This window comes from Populus euphratica, unplaced genomic scaffold (assembly GCF_000495115.2).
Source record: "Populus euphratica unplaced genomic scaffold, PopEup_1.0 scaffold11.1, whole genome shotgun sequence".
In the NCBI taxonomy this organism is placed as follows: domain Eukaryota; kingdom Viridiplantae; phylum Streptophyta; class Magnoliopsida; order Malpighiales; family Salicaceae; genus Populus; species Populus euphratica.
Window position 1 is genome coordinate 893,659 of NW_011499878.1, and position 27,331 is coordinate 920,989.

The following is a 27,331-nucleotide window of genomic DNA, read 5'->3' on the forward strand; positions in this document are numbered from 1 at the left end:
TTATTTTTAAATATTTTTTATATTAAAAATTTTAAATTATTGTCCCTACCTCCTTTTCTTCTATAAATTTGTTTTCAAGTTCTAAACTATTAATTAGTTAAGTAACTAACATTTCATGCTCTATACTTAATGTTTTAAGTGAGTTTTCTTCATTTGTTCTATTTATTTTATTGTTTAATTTTAATTTTATTTCTTAATAATATGATAATTTATGGATTTGTTAAATTAATATGTATATATATAATATTATATGCATATGAATATGAATTGAAATGAGTTTTAATGAATTAATATATATTTTGTTATGAATTTCATATGAAAATGATAGTGATCAATAAATTAGTGATTAAAAATGAAGTACTGAATAACTAAAAAAATTAAAAAAATATATTAATATTTATATTTAACCCACTTGTATAAAATAATAAATTAACAAAGAATTATTGCTAATGATTTCACTAGTCCTTAGAAGATTTTGAAATAGATAAATAAAAGATTCATTATATATATTGAGAAAAAATATCTTTAATAAAATTAATAATAAAGTCATTATTAAGTAATTTTAAAATATGAAAACTTGAAAAAATTAATTATAATGTAAGTTTTTCTATTTTAAAAATATTCTTAAATTAATTTTGCTTCACATAAATTAGTACATGAATTTCAAATTGATTTAATGTAAGTTTTTCTATTTTAAAAATATTCTTAAATTAATTTTGCTTCACATAAATTAGTACATGAATTTCAAATTGATTTCTCTATTATAACACATGTCTATATAATATATGATATCTAGTATTTATAATTTGTCTTCTCATTTAAAATTTTTTAACTCCAGATTAAGTTAATGATTAGATTTTGACTATTCAATCATTTTTTTTTAACTCGAACTTTAAGATAATTATATCTTAAGGATACCAACTAATTTGGATTTTAAAACGATTATGAGCTTGTTTTTTTTTTAAAAATATTTTATTTTTTACATGTTTTTTATGTTAATATAAAAAATATTATTTTAATATATTTTTAAATAAAAAATACTAAAATTAACTCAATAACTTATTTAATATTGATTTTCGAATTTGTTGGGCTAATAGGTTCAAGTAGTCATGGAAAAGCCCATGGGCCCTGGCCCTAGGGTTACAGAAACACCATTGCAGAAAAATGACACCCACAGGTTTCTCCATTCCTTCTCGAAACTTATCACGTGCTATTAGTGGATTTAACTTGTGCTTTGTAGAACTACGACGTTTTGACCTCTTCGAACGCAGTTCCCTTGGTAGCATTTTCCTTTCTCATGGTCGTAGCATGTCCAATAGCCACCCATCTCTAAGAGCTTATGCTGCGATTCAAAGATGCGGATTTCCGTTGCAGTCAAGGGTGAGTTCTGTACAGTCCGATCTAGAGACTGGCATGAAAAAAGGTATGGATCACCGTTACTTCACGAGTAATTAGATCAATCCAAACTCAAATTAATTAATTTTACTAAAATGATAATATTTTATTTTTTAATAAAATATTAACCTGATCAGGTTTGAACCAGATTACTAAAATTCAATTAGATCAAATAAATTTGATTAGGTCAATGACTCATTCAATTCAACTAGAAACCTAACCTAAATTAGAGATCGTTCACCGTTCATATTAACAGTATTTCCAACTCAAATCTTTTAATGTTATTTATAATTTATAATAATAGGTTATAAATGGGTAGAATTCTTGTTTGCTAGAACCGTTACTTCGGCAAAATAGCAATGATAAAGGTTAATGCGGGAAATAGGAAACACAAAAATCCCTTTTCAAATTTGTTAGGCTGGGAAATACTGAAGCTTTGTGATATAATCATTCGCTAGAAGCTTTCATTACAAGGATGGATTGTAAAAGAAAATCTATCTACAACAATAGGTGATCTCTCTCCCCCTTGGAAAATAGAAAGAAATGACTGTAAGTTGGATGATACATATATACATGATAATGAACGGTATGGATAGTACTTACAGTTCTACAAAATCATCCAACAAGGCTATGGAGTTACGATGCACACAACTGTCTCATAGGAGTTAGAAACCTTGCAAAACGAAGTGGGACGTGCGCCTTGATCAATGTCCCACTTTCTGTGTATTCCTATTCAGGATTAAGGGGGGAAAAAGGTTACAAAAAACTAATGAGAGAACATTGGTTCTCAATAGAAGAAAATGAAAACGATCTAGAAAATACTCACTGTTCTCTCTACCATTCCAACTTGATGTATGGTACTGAGGAGCTCCCCCTTGTCAAAAGGAACCAAAGCTTCTACCCATACCATAGAATCCTACGACAAGAGAAAATTGTTAAGGCTTTCTAGCGCAACTGAAACTCCAGTGCAGTTAGCAAGAATGAACAGAGTTAGAAAACAACAGGGTATTTTCACCAACTTGATACCTTCATTTTTTCCTGAACTGCATTGCAGAATTCTTCTAACCCATCGCCATTCAAAGCAGACACACAAACAACATCTTGTTTTCTCTCTGCTTCCAACTTTAGTTTCTTAGGATCACTGACCCTGTCAACCTGCCATAAGCAGCAGTGGCTATGATGCTATCCATACAGAGTTAAGATTGCAGGAACAAAAGTTTTGGACTTGTTTCATCGGAAAAGAGTCCACAGGGGAAAAAAAAACATTACAGCACTACTGTGAAGATTAATAGATGTAGATGTGAACAAGTTTCTAGTAAATCTAATCAGAATCACCAGGAAATATCTTAAAATACCTTGTTCCAAACCATCAGCCTTGGAATTGATGATACATCCAGTTCCGACAAAACTTCGTCCACTGCATGTACCTGTTGCTCCACCAGTGGATGGCTGAACTTGATAGTTGTATGGTATAAGATAATGGCAATGATAATCAGGAAGAAATTCAATTGATCATTTGGAAAATATCATACCTGATGTCAACCACATGTACCAACAGCGATGACTCTGATATCTCCTCCAATGTTGCCCTGAAAGCAGCAACCTGTTGGAAGCAATTCATTGGCAGACCAGTCAAAACTCTTGAGCTCCATTGCAACATTAGATCTATAATATAAAATTCATCCTAACTCTCTTATTTGTCGGTTAAGCCAATAAAACAATTAGACTCTTGAGCTCCATTGCAACATTAGATCTATAATATAAAATTCATCCTAACTCTCTTATTTGTCGGTTAAGCCAATAAAACAATTAGACTCTTGAGCTCCATTGCAACATTAGATCTATAATATAAAATTCATCCTAACTCTCTTATTTGTCAATTAAGCCAATAAAACAATTAGACCCTTGAGCTGTGCATGAAAAATGGGAAGGGAGATGATCACTGAGCTTCGCATCAAAGCAGTAAAGGGCTTACAAGGGTAGTTGGGAGCTTTTGGATGAAACCAACAGTATCTGTCAGAAGGAACTCATTCCCGTTCTTTATCTGGAAGCAACCAAACAGCACAAGCATCTAATGTGAGTACATGCTGCCAGTTTCAGTAGGCCAGGTTGCCAAAAACATTGTAATATAAATTCCTATTGATTGGTAAAATATAAAGAAATCCATTGTGTAACTACAATCTCGAGTTGGCTTCATAAACAAAAAAGTTTCCAACACAAAGTGGAAAGCAATACTTGTTTGGTTCGGCACAAACATAATTATACAAGATAGATTATACCTAAGCCAATTCATAAGTAAGACTTTTCTTTCCTTTTATTTTCCTGACTTGTTGGACTGACCTGAACCCTTCTTGTAGTAGGATCAAGTGTCGCAAATAGCCGATCCTCAGCAAGAACATCTGCTCCAGTTAATTGATTCAAAAGTGTACTCTTTCCGGCATTTGTGTAACCAACCTAAATACAGTCAAATGCATGACATAACTATATGTTAGGGTCAGAACTCTGTTGTTTTCTTTCTGTTTTGGATTAGTAGAGAAAGGATAGATAGAATGTTTGTGTTTACTTACCAAAGATACTACAGGGACAGGAACAGAGGTACGCCTATTCCTGTACTGCTTTCTATGTTTTCTAACAGATTCTAGCTCTTTTTTAAGAACACCAATCTAGCAAAGCAAATGAGACAGAAAATCATGCCAAATCAACTTCATGTAAATCATCACTTCTGATTACAAAGTACATAAGACAAATTCAGCAAATCAATTACCAGTGCTAAATCCAAATATCACAGAAACAGAATCACTTCACATTGCAGAAAAGGATGTTCTATAGGAAATAATGATACATCAAGGGAAAAAAAACTCAGTGCAGGAAAAATTACATACTTGAGTACGGAGGATACGCTTATCTACTTCAATTTGTTTCTCTCCCATACCCTTCACCCTGCCTCCAGCTTGGCGCTCAAGGTGAGACCACATTCTAGTTAGTCGAGGTAACTGGTATTCCATTTGAGCCAGTGCAACCTTGAAAGACCACATAATTTCAGTGTTAGTGCATTCACAGTTTTTGCTTTCCAAGTTATGAGGAATGACTGTCATGTTTAACCTCTTTCTTAAAACTTGATGACAACATTTACTTAAATATGTGTTAAGAGCTACAGCAACAAAATCATCAGCATGTTCACATAGATAATCAGAAATGCATTACTAGACATGAAGTGCAACAGTAATCATGCCTGCAAAGATGCTTCATGTGTCGCTGCTCGCTGGTTGAATATATCCAGGATAAGGGCAGTGCGGTCACAAACTCTAACATCACCACCAAAAATCTTTTCCAAGTTACGCAGTTGTCTACAAGATCAACAAAATACAGCTTTATTACAAAATACAGCTTAGATGAAGTTAACTAAACAATGACAATAAACTATTTCTAGATTAATCATGACAATCACAAAGAGTTCAAGAAACACACAGAATCGACATCGCCAACAATCATCTCATCAAAGAGTAATCCAAACAAAGACCATTTGCATAGACAAGTTAAAGGAAATCATAATCTTACCCCGGAGAAAGTTCATCGTCAAATATTACAGTCTCAGCACCCAGTCCATGAATCGCACTCTTAATTTCCGCAACCTTGCCTGATCCAATGTAAGTCCTCGGGTTCGGAGAAGCTAGTCTAAACACAACCAGAAAAACCAGCAATCCAATATTTTCATCGAAATTTCACAAATTCATAAAAAAAATTAAAAAAATTATGTCACTTACTTCTGATAAGTAGAACCAACAACTGCAACTCCAGCAGTATCAGCAAGCTGTCCCAATTCTTCAAGGGACTCCTCTATCCCAAAAGCATCAACCGTATTGCCTTTTCGCTCAACTCCAACCAGATAAGCTTTCTCCTCGTAAACCTTTAGAAAAAAAAAACAGTTACTAGATTAAGACAGCAGCTACTAAATCATTTTAAAAAAGGGGAAAAAAAAGACTTAAAAAAGTAACCTCTCTTCCATTTCGAAGCTGGAACCTATTTTCAAAGCTGTCCTCTTCTTCTTTCTTCTTCTTCTTCACTGGGGTTTTATCTTCTGATTTGGTGCTTGCCACTCCATTGAAAACTCCATGGACTTCTTCTTCTTTTGCTTCTATGGTCTCAATTACTGGGTTTTGTACAAGAACGTTGTCAGGGGACACTACTTCAGTTCCTTGCGGGAGAACATGGGCCGTGAGTTTTAAGGAATAGGTTATGCTAGAAGTGAAAATTAGAGGGTATTTTGGTTTCTTAAGGTTAGGGAAATAGGGTTCGTGAGTTGATCGATGCCAGGGTCGTGTTAGAGAGCAGTGGGATACAATCATCGTGTAGTAGTGCTTACAGTTGCCTTCTGATAACAAGTCTGCTCTGGAGTTGGATGGTTCGACTTTTTTGCTATTTGGTGTTTTTTATTTTTATTTTATTTTATTAATGTACGGATATATTAGTATATTGTTTTGGGAAACATCAATTTAGTTCCGAAAGTGTGTATTTATTCTCAATTGGGTCCTTGACATTTTAGTTTTATTATTAGGTCTCAAAACCTTCCCAAACAACTGGGTCAATCTGTCAAAACTTTTCATTTATTGTGCATGTGATTTGTAATAAAAAGATATAATTGTAAATAAATCTGATGGGAAAGTTAATGAACTCTTATAAAAGGATGTAATTGCGAATATTCTAAAATACTTGAGTTCAAATCAATAAAATTACAAGTTTGGAATCCAATTACAAATGAGTATACCGATTCCAATCCAATGTCGAAGAAGATTTTTTTAATTACTTTAAATAAAGAAATATTGAGAGAAAAAAGGTGGGATATTTTTTTAGGTTTATATTACATGGTAATCACTAGTGTTTTTCATAAACTAGGAAGAACAAGTTCCATGATATATATCATCTATTCGTGCTTCGTCTCCTGGCAATTGACCTGCCGATCGATGAGCATATGCACAAAACAATTTGCACCGCCAGGGACACCACCGCGAATACCCTTGTCTTGTGAGAGTAGCACCGGTCTCCCTTGACCAAGATGGCAATGGGGATAGCAACATCACTCAGGCAACCCATGACCACTGCAATGACCAAAACGCATAAAAATGACGTCGAAAGAATAGCCCAAGCTGGCGAGTCCATACTTGTCTCCTTACTAAACACAGACGTTTAATCTCTCTATTTTCGCTAAAGTTTAAGACTTCTCCCTCATCAAACTTCAGCCCTGTAGTTGTGTTTATATACAAAGTTATTTCGATTCAGTGAGGGAGAATCTAGTCTCTCACACATGCACCCTTCTGATTTGATCATGCGTCTAATTAAATCTCTCCATGCAATATATTTTCCCAAATTTGTTCTTGTCATGCTTAAAGATACGTGAGATCTCACTTTTTTTCTCAGGCAAATTACAATGACCCTTTTGAAATTACAAACCTCACAAAAAGTTTTTCTTAAAAAAATAATACAGAAACCCATTTTTTAAATCCAAGATTTTATTGTTAAAGGCATGACTTTGAAAACATAAAATACATTTCAATACAAATGAAAACTTATATTAAACCTTCAAACTTCTTAACGATCTTAGTAACTTCATGATCTTAAAAAGAATTATTGCAATCTGTTAAGTTCTTAATGCTTTAGAGCAACCCATTAATGGACCAAGTCAATGCAGATCTGCCAAATCACCCGCGTGTTGGAGCAATAAAAAATGATGCTAGCTTATAAATCAGATGCGCAGATGTTTAACAGGGCAACAATTTCTTTCCTGAACAATGATTCGATTTTTCCTTTGCTTAGCGTGTTACTTGATTATCCTAGGTGTGGTTGTACCTCTAGATGTGTTAGTGTTGAAAACTGGCTCCTCGGATCACGGCTGCGTTTCAAAAATGGAAGAAGTAATGGCGATACTTAGTCTGGTTTGGATTGGCCCCTTGGCCCTTATTGTTGCCTGTATTTCTTCTCTGTTAAAAGAGGAAGAAAGCCATTAGAGCACAGGAATGTCTTGGAATGGAAAAAACAACAGATAAATGAACAAATGAGTTTGCACTACTCCTCTCTCTCTCTCTCTCTCTACCTCTATCTAGATGGTGACCACTGTAAAGATTTAGGATTAAGAGGTTTGCTTCCTCTATGATCTCAGGTTCAAGTCCTTGGTTGCTCCGTAGGATTAGTCGTGGTGCGCGCAAGCTGGCCCGAACACCCACATTAATTTAAAAAAAAAAAAATTATGCCCGTGTAAACAGTCAGAGAGAGTGATCTGCAACGAAAATGGGCTTCTGACGGGGAATGATTATCCTCGATTTATTAGCATATTGTTTCTTTTTTTGATATAAATATTGATTAATTGAAGCTGCGTCTTGTTCCACTCTTTCTTTTTTTTCAGGCTTTTAATTTGTTGCGTTTTACCCCTTTCCCTACTGCGAAAAAACAATTTCAACTTAAAAATTTCAGCAACTAGAAAATTTCATAAAAGTTTTTATTTTACGATCATGTTTCAAATCAAAAAACATTTAATAAAAAATCTAAAAACCTAAGTATACCTATTTATACCCTTAATTAACTTAAAAATCAGTTCAAAAATAAAAAATAAATAACATAAAATACAAAAATTTCCCTGTATAATATTTTTTCATTTAATTTTAAAATAAAAAAACACTTCATTTAAACTCGTTTTATTTAATTAAACATATTAATAAAAAAAACAATAATTCTGATGGTCGAAATCAATAACAAGAATTTTTTTTTTCTGCCATCAAAACTCAACCTCAACTATCATTCTCTCCTCTCAAATTAAAAACTAAAAAACATGGAAAATCAGCAGACAGATATATAATCAAGAAACTCATTTCCACTCTTCCTCTGGACAACGATGGCTCAGCATATCAAAACATTGGTAACTATCAATTAATTCATGCATATTAAATTCAAAATTTATTTATTTATTATTTTTATTTGATTGTCATGGTATTCTTAAATCAGCCCATTTGGAGTAAAAAATAAATAAATTCAGAATTCAGCTGACAACCTTCCTGCTGGGACTCTCTCTCTCTCTCTCTCTACCTCTATCTAGATGGTGACCACTGTAAAGATTTAGGATTAAGAGGTTTGCTTCCTCTATGATCTCAGGTTCAAGTCCTTGGTTGCTCCGTAGGATTAGTCGTGGTGCGCGCAAGCTCTTCTCTCTCTCTCTCCCTTTATCTAGGTGGTGGTCAAGTGGTAAAGACTTGAAATTAAGGGGTTTGCTCCCTCTGCGGTCTTAGGTTCAAGTCCTTGGTTGCTCCGTAGGATTAGTCGTGGTGCGCGCAAGCTGGCCCGAACACCCACATTAATTTAAAAAAAAAAAAATTATGCCCGTGTAAACAGTCAGAGAGAGTGATCTGCAACGAAAATGGGCTTCTGACGGGGAATGATTATCCTCGATTTATTAGCATATTGTTTCTTTTTTTGATATAAATATTGATTAATTGAAGCTGCGTATGCCCATGTAAACAGTTAGAGAAAGTGATCTGCAACGAAAATGGGCTTCGGATGGGGAATGATTATCCTCGATTTATTGGCATATTGTTTCTTTTTTGGATATAAATATTGATTAATTGAAGCTGCGTCTTGTTCCACTCTTTCTTTTTTTTCAGGCTTTTAATTTGTTGCGTTTTACCCCTTTCCCTACTGCGAAAAAACAATTTCAACTTAAAAATTTCAGCAACTAGAAAATTACATAAAAAATTTTATTTTACGATCATGTTTCGAATCAAAAAACATTTAATAAAAAATATAAAAACCTAAGTATACCTATTTATACCCTTAATTAACTTAAAAATCAGTTCAAAAATAAAAAATAAATAACATAAAATCCAAAAATTTCCCTGTATAATATTTTTTCATTTAATTTTAAAATAAAAAAACACTTCATTTAAACTCGTTTTATTTAATTAAACATATTAATAAAAAAAACAATAATTCTGATGGTCGAAATCAATAACAAGAATTTTTTTTTTCTGCCATCAAAACTCAACCTCAACTATCATTCTCTCCTCTCAAATTAAAAACTAAAAAACATGGAAAATCAGCAGACAGATATATAATCAAGAAACTCATTTCCACTCTTCCTCTGGACAACGATGGCTCAGCATATCAAAACATTGGTAACTATCAATTAATTCATGCATATTAAATTCAAAATTTATTTATTTATTATTTTTATTTGATTGTCATGGTATTCTTAAATCAGCCCATTTGGAGTAAAAAATAAATAAATTCAGAATTCAGCTGACAACCTTCCTGCTGGGAAATGTTTGTTGGGCTGGCATGGGCGTTGGGTTACGAACCAATGATCTAAATTGCTGACGCTCGGCCCTCTACCATTCCTGCCGACGTTAGTTGTCACGTGACTCGCGGGATTTCCCCAAAAGTCTTGAACAAATTTTAAGGGGTCTTGTTTGCGAGTATTTTCTGCACGTCCATATATTCATTATAAATACAATAGTTATCAGATCCCGTTTGGAACTTGACCGGCTATGGAAACGGTTTATAGGCTATATGGGTTATCTAAAATTATCCTGAAAAATTAAAAAAAATATAACATTTTAATGTTGATATAAAAAATTAAAAATAATTTATATAAATAAAATCTATAAATATTATAAATAATAAAGTTTAAAATATTATTTTAAAATATTTTTTATTTCACTTTGAAAAAACATAACTTTTTTTTTGTAAATATAATATATATATATATATTAAAGTGTTTCAAATTCTACATTAAAAAAATAATTTTTTTTTGAAACATAGATTATATATACTAATGAGCTAAATAAATTTAAATTTCACGTTGATAAAATAAAATATTCTTCTAGTAGTTATGTATTAAACTTCAAAAAGATTTAAAACCAATTAAAAAATATCAAAAAAAGAGATCTTCGACAAGGAAAAAAAACATATTTGAAAAAAAAGAATCTCAATCGTGTTTTTCTGAATTATTCGGGTTACAAGTCAGCCAAGTTTCTCTGATTTTTATTTGTGCTAGTTTTTTATCTTACCTGAATTGATTTAACTACCAAACCAACCTGTTAAATTGGTTCAGATTTAATAACTATGATAAATATTAGTTGATTTATCAGATTTTTATTTTTATATTTACTTTTTAATTCACGTTTTGTTTTTTTTCTTGTTAAATTGAGAATGCTAAATGAACTCATCCAGGAAACCTAAAAAAATAATTTATTAGTTTTTTATTATATTTACTTGGAAATTCATTTTTATTTTTACAACAACATTGATTTGTATATATAACTTAACTAGTTAGGTATTGAGTTTATTTTATAAAAATTATTAGTTCAAATCTTATAAATCTTAAAGTCATTGAAGATATACATGATTGTTACCTTTAAGCCTATAAAATTAATAGAGGTATACATAAGCTGATTTAAATACTTATATTAATTTTAAAAAAACTCATTTCCACTCTTCCTCTCTCGATAACCATGGCTGAGCAAATCAAAACATTGGTAACGATAATTAATTCATGCAAATTAAATTCAAAAATTATTTATTTATTATTTCATTTAATTTTCATGTTATTCTAAAATCAACCATTTTTTCAGAATTCACAGCTGACAACCTTCCGGCTGGGAAATATTTGTTGGGCTGGCATGGGCGTTGGGTGAAGAACCAATGATCTAAATTGGTGACCACCTGCTCGGCCCTCTACCATTCCTGCCGACGTTAGTTGTCACGTGACTCGCGGGATTTCCCCGAAAGTCTCGAATAAATTTTAAGGGGTCTTGTTTGCGAGTGCTTTCAGCACATCCATATATTTATCATAAATACAATAGTTATCAGATCCCAAAGTTGACCCGGCTAGCCGTCTTTTGATTTATACAAATTAATTTATTTTTTAAAAAAATTAAAAATTTATTATTTTATATAAAAATATTAAAAAATAATTCATGCAAATATAAGTTATAAACACAAAATATATAATAAATTATTATTATAAAATTTATATTAAAAAAATAAAATATTTAACTGATATTTATATAATAAACTTTAAAAAGAATTAATAATGAATTTAAAAAAATATTAAAAAGATATCTCTAACTAAAACAAAAAAAATTAAAAAAAAAATTTTAATCAGATTTTTTCAAATTGTTCGAATCACGAATTAACCAAATTATATTAGTTTTTATATTTTATCCAAATCAATCCGGCCATAAAGTTAATCTAATTAGTTTGGATTTAATAACTATAATAAATACTAGTTAATTTAATAATTTTTTATTTTTATATTTTTTTTAATTCACGTTTTTTTTTCCTGATGCCAAATGAATTCATCCAATGAAATCTGGGAAAATAATTTATTAGTTTTCTATTATATTTACGTAGAAATTAACGAAAATAGTAACGTCATTGTTGCACACCGGTGAAGGAGCGTCTACATGAGAGGGGGGTCGTATGGATTTTAGTTTTTGGTAAAATAGTGGATGGGTAGAAATAAATTATGAAACCCATCTTAAATGTGTTTTTCCAATCAATATAAACTCAAAGAAAGTGAAAAAAATAAAAATAAAAAACTTGTTTGATGGTTCTCCGTATAAAAATATCACGCATTCAATCATGGGATCTTTTTTTAGAAAGTCTCGAATAAATTTTAAGGGGTCTTGTTTGCGAGTGCTTTCAGCACATCCATATATTTATCATAAATACAATAGTTATCAGATCCCAAAGTTGACCCGGCTAGCCGTCTTTTGATTTATACAAATTAATTTATTTTTTAAAAAAATTAAAAATTTATTATTTTATATAAAAATATTAAAAAATAATTCATGCAAATATAAGTTATAAACACAAAATATATAATAAATTATTATTATAAAATTTATATTAAAAAAATAAAATATTTAACTGATATTTATATAATAAACTTTAAAAAGAATTAATAATGAATTTAAAAAAATATTAAAAAGATATCTCTAACTAAAACAAAAAAAAATTAAAAAAAAAAAATTTTAATCAGATTTTTTCAAATTGTTCGAATCACGAATTAACCAAATTATATTAGTTTTTATATTTTATCCAAATCAATCCGGCCATAAAGTTAATCTAATTAGTTTGGATTTAATAACTATAATAAATACTAGTTAATTTGATAATTTTTTATTTTTATATTTTTTTTAATTCACGTTTTTTTTTCCTGATGCCAAATGAATTCATCCAATGAAATCTGGGAAAATAATTTATTAGTTTTCTATTATATTTACGTAGAAATTAACGAAAATAGTAACGTCATTGTTGCACACCGGTGAAGGAGCGTCTACATGAGAGGGGGGTCGTATGGATTTTAGTTTTTGGTAAAATAGTGGATGGGTAGAAATAAATTATGAAACCCATCTTAAATGTGTTTTTCCAATCAATATAAACTCAAAGAAAGTGAAAAAAATAAAAATAAAAAACTTGTTTGATGGTTCTCCGTATAAAAATATCACGCATTCAATCATGGGATCTTTTTTTAAGCTGAGTTAATTATAAACCAGTCCCTTTAGTTCATCGAAACAAATATATTAATCCATCTACTATGAAAAATTATGCAACAGTCCTTTCACCGTTAAATTACTAACAAATATGTCGGTTTTAACATCTATACCCAAGAAGATACCATTTGATGCATGAACAATGACTGACTGACAGCAGTTATTTATGAATAGTATTGAAAATACAAGGACTTGATTGTAAAATATATATTATGAAACTATAAGGACTTAATTGAAACATTTGTGAAACTATAGAGATCGAATACAAATTTTGCTAAAAATTTCAACAGCTAATATGCAAGACCGAAGAACCAAACCCTTAAACCTTAAAAACACCCTTGATCATCATCAAACCAATCGTTTTTACCTCTCAAGACAACACCACAGCATTAAAAAAAATCTTAAAAATTAATTTAAATTCAAAATTTCAATGTCCATGTCCAGAAATTTCCATGTCTTAAAACGTGAAGTAGTATTAGGTCCAAATTCAGTACTAATAAACTCTTGAAGACTAGGAGTTTCATTTCATTGTGATTTTGACTCTGGTTATGGTTGTACAACGAAGTCCTAATAATCTCTCTCTTCTCTTTTATCTTTGATTTTTTTATGGATTGTTGTTATAATGGGAGAGCAAAGAGAAGAGTGAGGGCGGGTGGAAGGGAAGGAGAGAGAGAGACGATGAGGAAAAGCAGGAGAGAGAGGGAGAGATAAGGGAAGAGAAGAAGTAGGCAAGAAGAAAAACTCGATGCAATATAAAAAGTATTTTTAAAAAATAAATTATTAAACAGATGATATTTTATCAGTTTATTAGTAAAGAATTGACAAAGAAACTAGAGGTAGAGAAACTGTGGTTGTGGCTCTCGAAAAATTATAAATTACAGGTTCTGAAAATAATATACGGAAAATACTTTGATGTTAGCTTTTAAAATATGATCAAACATTTAAAATATTTAGTTGACGATTTCTAAACGAGTATTAAGTGATCGAAACTATAAGTATTATTAAATAATTTTATATAGCATGGGGATTAAATAATTTATTTCTATAGGGACTAATTTGCCAAGAACTTCTTTTATTTCCCCGTCTTCTTGATTTTGAGGGCTATAAAGTACTCTCTTGTAACATTTTGTTAGTTCCATTGCATATGGCCATATAACTTGGTAATACAAATTTATTGGTGACATATGATTTTCAATGTCACTTGCAGACACATAAAAGAGGAAAGTGAAGTTTTTGTATCATAATATATACCTTTAGAACTTTCTTAAGAAGTCTAATGAAAGCAAAGCAAAAATAATAATAATAATAATAAAAACTATTCCAATTACCAAGAGAAGAAAAAAGAAAGAAGAGGAAAACAGGTACACCACTGGCGTGTATTTTTGTGGTAGCCGTTAGCCGCCACTGGCGTGTAAAAGCAGACACGTGTAAGCCTGTCAAATTGTCACTTTCACCCACCCTGCTACTCAAACCACAGATAACGCAAACAAGCTACCCTTTTTTATTTTATTTTCTCTCTTAAAATTAAATTAAAAAAAAGAGGAGAGAATATGTTTAGCCAAGAAAATGTTATAGACATTCTTGAGGTGTTGCCGTGTTTGGTTCAGGAGGTCAACGGGTTCTGTTAAAGAACAAAACAAATGAAGAAAAGACTTTGATCTTAAGTTAGGTTTCATTTTTATCATTTCTCGGTATAAAAAAAAGTTAAACAGGAAATATCAATATGAAAATAAAAAATAAAAAATAAAACGTTTAAGACGCTCCACAGCTCCACAGCTCTATGATTTTAGGTCTACCAACTGGTGGTTATGGCTTGAAACTCTCTTAAGCAATGAAACACAAACAACCACCTTAACCATTGATTATCTTGTTGAAGAACTTTCTAGCTTGTTTTGCAGACATTGTTTAGATAAATGTTTTTTTTTCTTTGTTTTACACGTGAAAAACTTAGAACGATATGACAGACATATATTCTTAAACATTTCAGTTTCTTGTTGAAATAAAATATTAATAGTAGTTGTTGTCCATGTTTAAAAAACAACACTATAACTGCTGGATTCCAGTTATTATATATAATACAAGCAATTTAATTGGGTTGGTGTTATTGCACCAATCATAAGGAGGTTTGTTCTTTCTTAGAATAATTTCTCTTGGAATTGGTTTCTTGTGTTTATTGAGCTCTCTCTGTTCCCCGCCAAAGGAGCGTCATTTTGAGAGTTATCAGGTTTTTTGCTGGACCCTTTTGCACTTTCTTTGACTTTAGAGTTGTTAGTGGTGATTATTGATGCAGTGTTTGTCTGGGGTAGGTGTTTCTTGGATAGTTGATGGTGTTTGTGAATTGAGTGTAACTGGTGATGATGATCAAGGGAAGCTAATAGATAACACAGTCATGAAAGTTTTGCTCCTTAATTTTGGTATTATTAAGCATCCTTTTGTAATCTATAGAAAAAAAAGATGGTGTTTTGGGGTTCTCAATATTATGTGTGTCGTGATTGACTTTTCATTTTTCTTGTGATTACGCCGTTCTTTTGCTTTCACGATGATGCTGATGATGGTCACAAGGACCGGGGTGTTTGATTATTGGGATGTGTCAATCACTGTGGTTATTGCTTGTTGGTGTTCTAACTTGATGTGGGCTATTCTAAGATATTAAGATATTGATAGCAGTATTACTTTTATGTGATTTTTTACCTTTGAACATGACTTTGATCTTGCATAAACCTCGAAATAGTCCTCGAAATCGTAATGATAGCAGAGATAATAAATATGGTTTTCTAAGTGAATAAGGATGCATGGCTGTGCACTGTGTGCTATGAATAATTTCTGTTTATTTTATTTGAATCAGTTGAAAGCGATTCTGAAAAATCAAGCTATTGAAGTAGTTTGTAAAGTCTGAGAATCTGAAACATATCTTGATGGCTTTATCAATTCTTTTCTCTTTAGTTGTTGGAATTTGCTAGCTCATCTACATTTCGTGGGGCAATCACCGACTGTTTGCTGTTCCCTTGTGCGTCATTCGATTGATGGAAGGACATTGGGGGTGATGCTTTCCATCTGAGGTTTGAGAGACAGAAAAATTTGATGGCTACCTATTACCCCACTTCAAGCAGTCAGAACAACAATTTGCAAACTTTGCTTACAGGGGACCAGAAACTTGCTTCTTATTCTGATCTGCCTTCCGATCTTAGTAGCATGAAAAGTTATACGAACCACACTCCAGCTGCCGGGTCATACTCGGACATATTGTATGGGGGTTCCTTGTCTTCTCAAAATGGTGCTGAATTCTCATCCAGTGGAGCTAGAAATGAGATAGTATTCATTCCACCTACAAGTGACACGATGAATTTGCAATCTGTTGGTGGGCAGATGAATACAGCAGCAGGTAACCTGGTTGGTGACTCTGTTAGTGGAGATTCTCAGGCTGTTCCACCAAGGATGCACCTTGGCATTCCAGACTGTGAGCAGAATTTCCAGTCTCAAGGATTACCACTGAGGCTTGGCATGCAGGTGCAATCTGCAGTTTCTATGCCTTCACTTCAGTATCAGTATCTAAACCAAAATTTTCCTTCATCTCTGAGTTCACATCTGCTTGTGCCAGAGAAGTGGACTTTACCCTGTGAAGGTGATGAAAGCAATCAAAGCGAGGAGTTGAGAGAATTTGAAGGACTGCCTGGATTTGCCGGAAGCAGCCATAACCTTATCAAAACAGAGTCTTCACACAATCCTCAGTACATAGTTGGCCTCAGAGATACTCATACTCAAATGAATATGTATGGATTATCTGGTTATGCTAACACACTCTTGAACTCCAGATACCTCAAGTCAGTGCAACACTTACTCGATGAGGTGGTTAATGTAAAAAAGGCTTTGAAGCAGCCTCAATCCAACAAATGTTCCGATGACTCCAAGGAGAGTGATAGGAGGCCGAGTAGCTGTTCTATGCTTCCCTCATCAAATGAGAAGCCACCGGATCCTACTGAATCTACTGCCGACTCCACTTCTGAGCTATCGCCTGTAGAACGGCAGGACTTACTAAACAAAAAGACTAAGCTTCTGTCCATGCTGGAAGAGGTAGGTTCAATCCGTCCATACTTGTGCTAATTCTATGCTACATTCATTTTTATCTAATGCTTGTATGATTTTGTAATGGAATCCCTGGATTATTACCAAAGATCTCTGATTAATGTATTTAGTACATAGTCTAAAAGGATGTACTGACAGAATAAATGAAATTAGCATTTTCATTAAAATGTCTTGGAGCCGGACATGCTCCTGAGGAAAGAAACCCTTTTTATGTTGAGCTTCATTAAATTTTTTAGATCAGAAATGGTAGCATGTGAGAGAAGTTTCTAAGGCAAAGATACGGTGTTTCATGTAACTGGTTTGGTAGCTGGTATGATTCAGCTGGAGATACGAGAGGGAAAATGAAGGATTGCAAGATAAATTACATCAAGTTCATAATAGCTCCTCCTTGATTCCTTTGTTTTGTGAAGGATTTGTGTTTACGCTTTTTGGCTTTCTATATCCTCAGCCATCATATGGACGGACCTGTTGTCTCTATGAACTTTTACTTTACTAAGGTTTATGACCCTTGTTGAAAGGTTGATTGTACATTTCTGTAGGTAGACAGAAATTACAAACAGTATTACCATCAAATGCAAATTGTGGTGTTATATTTTGACACGGTGGCTGGTCATGGGGCAGCTAAATCATATACAGCACTCGCCCTCCAAACAATTTCTCGTCACTTTCGCTGTTTGCGCGATGCAATCAGTGGCCATATAGAAGTTATCATGAAAAGGCTTGGGGAGCAAGGTACATCACCAAATGGTCAAGGAGGTATACCACGTCTCCGTTATGTAGATCATCAGACCAGACAACAGAGGGCTCTCCAGCAGCTTGGTGTGATGCGACATGCTTGGAGGCCTCAAAGGGGGCTCCCTGAGAGCTCTGTTTCAGTCCTTCGAGCTTGGCTCTTTGAGCACTTCCTTCATCCGTATGTTACTGGATACTTGCTTTCCAAATAATATTTGTTCATTTTGAAAAAAGGATACCTCATTAATTCTTTCTGAATTTGTTTTTTTCACCAGCTACCCGAGTGATTCAGAGAAAATCATGTTAGCGAGGCAGGCAGGCTTGACCAGAAGCCAGGTAGAGATCCTGTTATCTAGCAGATTACACTTCTGTAAATATAAATTTTTAGTGCTTCAGAACATTTTCATTTTAGGAAACTTTAGTGGAGCGTCTCTTTGTGAGAGTGGTCATTCTTTAACCCCCTCTGATATGAACCCTTCTTTCTCTTATCTTATCTTATGGCACGATCAATTTCCTATGTAAATCAGGTCGCGAACTGGTTTATTAATGCGCGGGTGCGTCTTTGGAAGCCCATGGTCGAGGACATGTACAAAGAAGAATTCGGTGATTCAGAGACAAACTCCAAATCTTCTTTGGACGAAACAACCAAAGCCCATGGAGATAAATCAGGCAATCACTTGACATCTGAGAATAGGCTACGTGAGTTGTATGAGAGTGTGACATCTACAGCTGCTGATATTTCCCAGCCAGGGCAAGCCCATGACATAAAATCTAGTCGTATTCTTGAATTAGAAATGAAAGAACCTATGGCGAAAACAGTCATTGAGAATGGTTCTCAGGGACCCAATGTGGCAGAATATGATATTATGAAATTTCCACGGGACCGAAGGTTGAATATAGATGATGACCATAACTTCTCTCCACATGGGAATATTCCGTGTGGCCAAAATGGTGATGGAAATCTTATGTCTGCTGCTGCTACATATGATGTATCACACTTGAATGGATTTGCAGTAGGCAGCCAGATGTCTCTTGCTTTGGGATTGCAAAGTAATGACAGTGATTCATTTCCCACGTTTGATGGGGCGCATATGAGAGGTAACACTATATCAGCTTCTTCTGTGGGGCATAATGAGGTGGATTATCACTGCATGGAAACAGGAAAGCAACAAGACAGGATTGCCAATTCCCATCGGTTACATGATTTTGTGGTTTAAGAGAATCCTTCTAGCTTTACGAGGGAGTTTCATCAATCCTGCCAAGAGAAGGATTGATGCAGTTTTGGATAACATAAAGCAGAAGAAAACAAACTCAGTGAAATTGGTTTGCTATTTATTCAAGCCCCGTGCTCTTGGTTTGAATAGAAGAAAACCAACACCCTTACAGTCACAGACATAGACGTAATATAAGGGCATGGTGCCTGCTTGTAATATACGTACAGATTACAGGGATTGTAGATATATCTGTGCATATACAATAAGATTTTTGTGATCTTTTGTGCTCTTAAGGAATTTCTACAAGCTCTCCCTAATTGTGACACTGATGTATCATTTCATTCCTAATTCTGAAATAAATGTGATTTGCGAATTAGTTCGAGTTTCTGTGAGATGTTTTAATGGATGTCAATCCTTACAACATCTAGCGATAACTTCGCTCTCTTTTCGTATTTTTCGTTATATTGTTGCAGAATAGTATCACGCAAAGCATCCTTTCACCCCAAACCTGAAGTTTTGCTTAACCAAATTTCAGCAACATAAAAATTAACTGAACTTTCTCTGCTCTTTCCTTCTTGTTTCGCGTCTTGTCTTGATCTCAGGCAGCTAATTTACTTGGTTGTGGTCCCAAAATCCAAATCTGTGCTTGCTGCTATCTGGTTTCTTGGATTCTGTCGTCTTATTCCTCTAGTCTTTTTGCTGCAGACGGAAAGTAAAAACAACGAAAGAATACAAAAATTTTAGTGAGTGAAAGGACTTCAGATGTGAATCTTAAATTCACTTGTTTTATTTTCTTTAAAATAACCATTCTCAATTAATTCCTCTTTTTTAAGAGATTTACAAAGTTTTAAATATACCAGAAATCCTACCTCAAATAAAAAACAAAATAAAAATTATAAATTATAAAAGAAAGAAGTATGAAATCTGAAAATAACAATGAAAATCAGAAAAATTGTTAAATCAAGATCCCAAATCGAGATTTTCAGAATTAAAGAAAAATGAGCTTTGAAAATACTTATAAAAATTTGAGTATGACTCAATAGTTAGATTAATAGTTATGATTATTTTGAACCGCTATTCTGGCTTAACGCGAATAAATCTCTCTTGAACTTCAACTTTTCTCACTAATTTATAAATATATCTCCTAGCCCATTTATATAATCTGTTTGTTATAACTCCTGTCTAATTATAGCAGTATCCTTAACTGTCTAAAATCACCGGTATTGCAAGTCTAATTACTTCACTTTTTCAGTCGTTTAATTGTCTTTTAATGAACATGTTGGTTAATTCATAGAGACTGCTTCCTTCCCATGTCCTTTACCTTGTATCTTTTTGTCTGCTGGTCACTATCTTACATGCTTCCTTTTTAATTCTGATAGATGCTTGAACCTCATTGCCATACCATGTGTTTTTAGCATATCACTTTCCTTAAAGAGCTTGAGAGTGCCATTATTCGAAGTACGATATACCAATACCTATCACTCCTTTAAATCATGAACCACGTCTCTTTACTATGGAAATCCTCACTTTCTACGCAAGTTTCTGTTTCTCGTTATTTAGATTTCTGGGCTCCCCACCCTTCATCTGATCAATTTTTTCAGGCCATGATGGCCACCAACTAATCAGTTAAATTTTAAAACTAGGCACTTCAAAAATTGGGTTTATTAATTCCTGCGTGTGGCAACGGCCTACAGAAGTGCTGTAAAGCTGACAGAACTTATACTTTAAAATTTGCTGGAATAATTCAGATAATGCAGACACTTTAATCATATGAGTGTGGGCCTTTCAGCTCCAAGGTAAACAACAATGTTAGGAAACCAGAGAGCGACAACTGGAGGAGGCCAAAGGAACAAAGATAGCAGTCATTAATAAAGCATCCAAAGGACTATCCCAAAGAATACACCTAGAAACAGTCTAATCAGCACATGGAAATCTATATCAGATAATAATATAAATTATATTTAGGTTGAGGTAATTTTATGATATGAAGTAGAGTCGAATCTCACCATTCTATTATCTCTAATTAAAACTATAATTTCAATAGAAAATAGTGTGGATTTATGCAAATTTAAAGCCTAAAGATAGCATAAGTTTTTGGATAAAGAGAACACAGATGTAATTTTTATTTCTCACTTGCTCTTGAAAGATTGTGATATTCAGATTCAGTGTCCTTTCAACATCTCTATGATTGTAGCACCTAACAGGAAAAAGCTAGATATTCCTATATGGTCACAGTCTCAGAAACAGGCAATCTTAAAACTGGGAGTGTGCAAAAGATAGCCAACTTTTTCTCTTTTACAGATGACAACAGTCCAGTGAACAGAACAATTGTTACATATCAAAGAACTCTCTTCCTTGTGACAAGCTAGAGAGAGATAATTACACTATTTTTAGCTGACAGTACTTTTGAGTCTCCCAAAGAAATGTAACTGCAAGCGTTAAAGCTGAAGGATTGATGCTTTTGCTTTTGGGTTTGTACACGAAGTAAGGGGTGGGGGGACCATCGCCTGCCATCAACTTCTGCATCTTTACTCACCCAAGTAGCTTCTCTTCGAGGGTTGTCTCTTAGCATTATAGCTTTCAGGTGGTTACATTTAGACCTGCTCATTTTTCACAGAGAGAGAGAGGGTCTTCACTTTCTTCTGGGAATTGTTATGCTCTAAGCAAAAGAATATAGGCGCTCACAGATTGGTGGAATTCAATTTTTTTTATGCTTATTACAGTTAACAGAACATTTTAGACTTCAGGGTAGGAGTTAGTTGGCAAAGACTAATTAACAGAACATTAGTTTGGGTTCTGATTCTTTCTTCGTTTATACCATATTGACAAATCATGTTTTAGAATCTTCTCTTAAGTTGCAAATTAATACCTTTGTGCCTTCGCACTTTAATGGTACCTATGGGTTCACAAGACTCACCCCCAAATTCAGCTTCTGGCATGCTACACCAATTCATTATCTCAGACTCCATTGCTAGTCAAAACCAATTTCAAAGTCAGAATTTCAGCGTTTTCGGTCCAGACTTGCGAGGCAGCAACACATTTTCTCAGTCTCATGGTGTATTGCCAAGCATAAAGTCTCTCGAGGAAAGAATGTCTAGGTCAATAGACCTAGTTCAAGTCCCCTTGGCAGTTCAAGAATCTGAGATTAGCCATTCCAGACACTTAATGGATCTTCTTGGAGCGGCAAATGAGACCAATCATCAAGCTCAAAGGTTATCACTGTCTCTTGGTTCTCAGATGCTTGTTCCCCAATTTCAGTACAGGCAGAGATCCTTTAATTCGGATCTCATGAGTCCTAGTTACTTAGTTCCTAGAGAAGAAGTAAGGGAAGCATATAATCTTGGAGGTGAACAAGCAAACGACGGCTATTCTCTCACTGGTAATGGATTTCCTCAATCATCAACCTCATTAAGTAGACCTTCTACTTCTTACGGAACAGAATCTTTTGCGGTTGCTATAGGGAATTCAAGGTATTTAAAGCCTGCTCAGTCTCTGCTAGAAGAAATTGTGCATGTAAGTTGCCGGGCAGTTGAAATTAGCAATGAAAAGTACGTTGGGAAATTATTTCCTTGTGGCCAAAGAGGATCTCTAAGACTTTCTTCTGAATTAAAAGTAGAACGGTGGGATATGGGGCTTGTTCAAGCCGAGAAACATGAACTCCAGCTTACAATAGCAAAGCTTATAGCATTGTTGAAGGAGGTAAGTCCAAAACTCCACACTGTATTGAGTTTATATGTTCTGTGTCAGCAGGCTAACTTTGATCGCGCCCGAACTCGAAAACTGATGAGATATTATGTTGATTTCAGGTAGAGGGAAGATATGAGAAATACTATCATCAAATGGAAGAAGTGGTATCATCATTTGAGGAAATAGCTGGTTTAGGAGCGGCCAAATCCTACACAGCTCTTGCGCTCCAAGCCATGTCCAAGCATTTCTGCAACTTGAGAGATGCCATAGTGTCCCAAATCGATGAGACAAAAAGAAAATTCTCTCGAGATTTACCAAAAATCAGCACAGAAATGTCACAACTTAGCTTGTTTGATAAAGAGACCAAACATAACCGGATATCTCTTCGACAGCTTGGAATGATGCAAAGCCAAAGGCAAGCATGGAGACCCATCAGAGGGTTGCCAGAGACTTCTGTAACCATCCTTCGCTCTTGGCTTTTTGAACACTTCTTGCACCCGTAAGTGCTAGCGAAACCCTATGGTGATCATACTCTTATTAAAACTGTGATTTACCCACTTCATTTGTCACACACAGGTATCCAAATGATTATGAGAAACTAATGTTAGCATCGCAGACAGGCTTGACAAAGAATCAAGTAAGTTTTTAATCTTTCATTAACATGTTACCTTTCTTTATAGTTTAGCTTAACAGCGATAAAGTTGTGGGCAATTCATTGTTGTTTTAGGTATCAAACTGGTTTATAAATGCTCGAGTCCGGCTATGGAAGCCTATGATAGAAGAAATGTACAAAGAGGAGTTTGCAGATCACTCAGAGGACTGAAGGAAAAGGTTGATAGCTAAGTCAGTTCCTTCTTCAAGCTGCGTTTCGTTGTATCTTTTATGCAATAGGAAATTAACGTCCTCTTTAATCATTCATCCTTGAAAATCTGAGAACAGTATAGACCTGTGATTTCCAGGAAAAGCACAAATTGCCATGGGAGCGGATCCTCCGCAACTAAGCTGTTTCAACTTTTGATGTTTATTTCCATCACTGTTTAAAAAATTTGGTGAGAGCAACCTGTCCAAGCTAGCAAATGCTAAGCAGCTTGATAGGCATTGATTACTGCAGTACTAGGACACCTAGGAATCTTGTCAGTATCATACGTGATGGCCAATGCATGTATGTAACTTGGATTATTTGGGATCGCTCTCAAGACTGAAACGGATAAAACATTGGCATTAGTAAAAACAAAAAAAAGTTGTCACATCTTGTTGTCGGCTTGTCTTCTTTCCAACAAAACGTTCCCAGCATATATATATATATATATATATATATATATATAACACTGTGTTTGAGCTTCTAAAATCTGTTACAAAACCTGGACCGCACTATTAGGGTTTGGAACGATTGACAAAAAAATAAAATAAAAAATTGATTTAGTTTCAGTAAAAAATCTAAAATAATAAATAATTTGATTGATTTGATATAATTCGGTCAAAATCTTACCGAAAAACCCTTAAAAACCAAGATTTTTATCATAACAAATCATCTTAATTTTATTTTTTTAATTTTTCTTGACACATTACTCGCGATATATCAGGTTAGGTTTCAAAACCATGCATGCGTATCAGACATCTTTGTGAAAAAGAAAAAGAAAAAAGAAAAACCGTAGTAATACAACCAGACATGCCCTTGCTAACTAAAACGCAAATTCATATCTTTCTTTCTTTCTTTTCAATTATCTGCAGATCCAGAAGGCGTTGAGGAGTACTCCCCCATGAGTTGTTCAAGAAATCAAAGCGTATATTGGAGTAGAATTGAATTAGTTGTTAGCGGTGTTCTTTTCATTTTCTTTAATTGTGATCTTTTGCTTCTGCTGTTAATTCTTATTAGGAGTTCTAATTTGTACACATATTGTGGCAGAATGTAGTTGAATTTTCCCTGACTTGGAATGGTTTTGAAATTAATCTAATATGTTGGATTAGTGATGACAAATATGTGTTTTTTTCTTAATTTTTTAAATTCAAGCTTTAAAATTAATATCCGAGAAGATTTATTAAATCTTTTTAAATGTGCTGAATCAATGTGAAGAATGCGTTTTTAATATTTTTCAGAAAAAAATTTAATTGTCTGCAAGTTGATATATATATATATATATATAAAATCAACATTGGGATAAACAATAATAATAAAAGGATCAAAATAACATATAACTCAGAACTAGGGGCCCAAATACACCATTATCCCATAATATATAACACTCCATGATGTATTTATGAATTTCCCCAACTTTTATAAAACGGCAATACCCCAACTGCCCAGACAGACAGTCCTCTCTCCCTCGCTCTCTGTGCGCGCAAGAAAACAAGAAAGAAACCATGACAAGCAGCTCCGCTTCGTCACGCAAGGTCTCTCTACCAACCTGTACCCTCTCGACAATCTCCGCATATGCTTATTTTATGCCCTAATTTCTATTATTCTGTGATCTTTGACTTTGTGTTCATTTTTAAATTTTTTGACTTCATTCTTGCGTAGGCTTTAAGCAAGATCGCTTGCAACAGGCTGCAAAAAGAGCTTACAGAATGGCAACTCAGTCCTCCTTCAGGTTTCAAGCATAAAGTCACCGATAATCTCCAACGGTACCGTTTCAATCACGATTTTAATTGATATAGCTTTGATTGGGGATTATAAATTTGGTTAATTTGGGATTATTTCTTCTCTAAAAGATGGGTGATTGAAGCGAATGGAGCCGCAGGCACTCTTTATGCTAATGAAACTTATCAGCTTCAAGTCGATTTCCCTGAACATTACCCTATGGAAGCACCTCAGGCCAGTGATTTCTTTTTTTTTTTCCTTCTAATTTTGTGATTTTTTTGCTAATTTTGTGATTTTTGCAAATTTATACGAATTAATTATTTGAAAATGAGTGTGATTAATTATTTTATTTGGTTAAATTGATGACACAGGTGATTTTCGCCCCGCCGGCTCCTCTGCATCCTCACATCTATAGCAACGGACATATCTGTTTAGGTATTACTTAACTCGTAGTAGTAACGTTTATTGACATTGCTCTCCTCCGTGTTAGTTTATTGAATTAAAGCATTTCTTTACCTGTAATTAAGTGTTATGATTATTGACTTAGGTGTTGCCAAAGCTTTTAGTGCAAATTCCCTTAGGTTTTTGCTCTGATTGCAAGGTCCATGATGCGATTTTAAGATTCTTTGAATAAGTGCTTGCAAAGCATTGTCTCAAGGAGATTTTTAAGCGATGGTGGTTCTCGTAGGTGAGTAGGACAGGGCAGTGCGTGCGTCTTGCTTTCTTGACAAATGAGTTTTGTTTGAAACAATGGTGTGCGATGGTAGCTCGTACTATCATCAATGTATGGAAGGTCGGTTGTGGTACCTGGAAACAAAATTTACTCCGTCTATGTATTAGTTAATCTGTCAATTAAATGTTATGTTGGGCAGTAGAAGCTAAAAACAAATGTGAAATATAGAAAGCAAACTTTCAATATGTTTTCTTCTCTGTTGTATTGCTTTCCATCTCAAAAAATTTATCAATTCAATGTTATCATTAGCATTATCTTATTAACCAAGTGGACTATATTTGGATTTTTTTTCTGGTTGCAAATATTATTTATCCGTGTGAAGGAGGGGTAGGGGTTTGTGCATTACTGCCCAAAGATTCGTTGTGCTTTTCCATCTCCAGAAGACAATGAAAATAATGTTATTTGACTTTTCATTTGCTTCCTTCTTGAACCAAGTACATAGTCAGCTGTGCCTGGAACAGATGAATTGTAATATTCTTGTCATTTGTTCTTGGTCTTTGCAGATGCCTGGAACAGATGAATTGTAATATTCTTGTCATTTGTTCTTGGTCTTTGCAGATATACTGTATGATTCATGGTCCCCAGCTATGACTGTTAGTTCTATCTGTATCAGCATTCTGTCTATGTTATCCAGCGCAACCGTGAAGGTTAGGTTCAATTTTGTTGAGAGTTAAAAGCATTTTTTGTTCACTCTACCTTTTCTGTCAAGACTAGTATATAGCAATGCTCATATACACTGTGATGGTTCGCAGCAACGTCCTGCTGATAACGATCGTTATGTGAAGAACTGTAGGAGTGGACGATCTCCCAAGGAAACAAGATGGTGGTTCCATGATGATAAGGTTTGATTCCATTTTGTATTTGTTGTTTGTGTATAACAACAAGGCTACCAGTCCTATTTCTCGTGGATAGTGTGGAATGGGGCCTGGCAAGGCTTGGAGCCCCCAAGGCCCTGGCATTTTTCCTTTTTCCTTGGCCGTGAATCACGTGCCTGATATTTTTACTTTGTATTTGGTGCCTCCCTTATGGGATCGCAGACAATCTATACTAATCAAGGAGAACAAATTATATGGATTCTCCTACTATCACTGTCTTATTAGGAACTAAAAACCACGTTCAGCCAAGGTCATTAGATTTCCAACAGAACCTGCATGTATTCTAATGGCGTCTGATGTATATCATCCAGCAGAAACTATTGGAGATTCTGTGGTATGTATTATCAAGTTAAAAATTTCATATCCTAGAATGGCATGAACACTTTCAGTTGAATGAACATGGAATTTTTAGTTTGAACGGTTGTGTGTGTCATGGTGATTTTAAATTTTAAGCCTTCTATACATGTGGAAGTAAAGGAATGTTGTTGAGCCTG

General features: G+C 33.9%; 4 protein-coding genes across 10 annotated transcripts; 3 read left to right on the plus strand and 1 right to left on the minus strand.

The window, feature by feature from the left end:
- Positions 1-1,046: 1,046 nt before the first annotated feature.
- LOC105128787 (GTP-binding protein, HflX) lies at positions 1,047-5,840 on the minus strand. Of its 3 annotated transcripts, none has more exons than XM_011030611.1 (14): positions 5,391-5,840; positions 5,160-5,302; positions 4,954-5,070; positions 4,628-4,742; positions 4,278-4,415; positions 3,963-4,058; positions 3,736-3,849; positions 3,371-3,439; positions 2,928-2,998; positions 2,751-2,844; positions 2,422-2,550; positions 2,222-2,311; positions 1,999-2,124; positions 1,047-1,408 (listed from the first exon to the last, which is right to left on the minus strand). In XM_011030611.1, the coding sequence occupies exons 1-13, from the start codon at positions 5,739-5,741 to the stop codon at positions 2,032-2,034; spliced, it is 1,620 nt and encodes a 539-aa protein (XP_011028913.1). In that variant the 5' UTR covers positions 5,742-5,840; the 3' UTR covers positions 1,047-1,408; positions 1,999-2,031. The 3 variants fall into 3 exon arrangements, with proteins under 3 accessions (XP_011028913.1, XP_011028914.1, XP_011028912.1); XM_011030612.1 differs by lacking the exon at positions 1,047-1,408 and adding an exon at positions 1,781-1,920; XM_011030610.1 differs by lacking the exon at positions 1,047-1,408 and having other exon boundaries at positions 1,781-2,124.
- Positions 5,841-7,463: 1,623 nt separating this feature from the next.
- Positions 7,464-27,200, plus strand: LOC105128788 (probable ubiquitin-conjugating enzyme E2 18). 2 transcript variants are annotated; one of them, XM_011030614.1, is made up of 8 exons: positions 7,464-7,487; positions 23,445-23,449; positions 25,008-25,042; positions 25,170-25,273; positions 25,361-25,463; positions 25,601-25,664; positions 26,521-26,609; positions 26,715-27,200. In XM_011030614.1, exons 3-8 carry the CDS (start codon positions 25,013-25,015, stop codon positions 26,808-26,810), a joined length of 486 nt encoding a protein of 161 aa, XP_011028916.1. In that variant the 5' UTR covers positions 7,464-7,487; positions 23,445-23,449; positions 25,008-25,012; the 3' UTR covers positions 26,811-27,200. The 2 variants fall into 2 exon arrangements, with proteins under 2 accessions (XP_011028916.1, XP_011028915.1); XM_011030613.1 differs by lacking the exons at positions 7,464-7,487; positions 23,445-23,449 and having other exon boundaries at positions 24,911-25,042.
- LOC105128790 (BEL1-like homeodomain protein 7) lies at positions 14,675-19,356 on the plus strand. 2 transcript variants are annotated; one of them, XM_011030618.1, is made up of 5 exons: positions 14,675-15,159; positions 15,879-17,006; positions 17,558-17,931; positions 18,026-18,086; positions 18,278-19,356. In XM_011030618.1, exons 2-5 carry the CDS (start codon positions 16,017-16,019, stop codon positions 18,965-18,967), a joined length of 2,115 nt encoding a protein of 704 aa, XP_011028920.1. In that variant the 5' UTR covers positions 14,675-15,159; positions 15,879-16,016; the 3' UTR covers positions 18,968-19,356. The 2 variants fall into 2 exon arrangements, with proteins under 2 accessions (XP_011028920.1, XP_011028921.1); XM_011030619.1 differs by lacking the exon at positions 14,675-15,159 and adding an exon at positions 15,166-15,349.
- LOC105128789 (BEL1-like homeodomain protein 11) lies at positions 21,751-24,625 on the plus strand. Of its 3 annotated transcripts, none has more exons than XR_842945.1 (5): positions 21,751-22,663; positions 22,771-23,150; positions 23,228-23,288; positions 23,379-23,875; positions 24,383-24,625. XR_842945.1 is itself a non-coding variant. In XM_011030616.1 (5 exons), the coding sequence occupies exons 1-4, from the start codon at positions 21,854-21,856 to the stop codon at positions 23,472-23,474; spliced, it is 1,347 nt and encodes a 448-aa protein (XP_011028918.1). In that variant the 5' UTR covers positions 21,751-21,853; the 3' UTR covers positions 23,475-23,482; positions 24,383-24,625. The 3 variants fall into 3 exon arrangements, 2 of the variants coding, with proteins under 2 accessions (XP_011028918.1, XP_011028917.1); XM_011030616.1 differs by having other exon boundaries at positions 23,379-23,482; XM_011030615.1 differs by lacking the exon at positions 24,383-24,625 and having other exon boundaries at positions 23,379-23,482; positions 23,611-23,689.
- Positions 27,201-27,331: the final 131 nt, after the last annotated feature.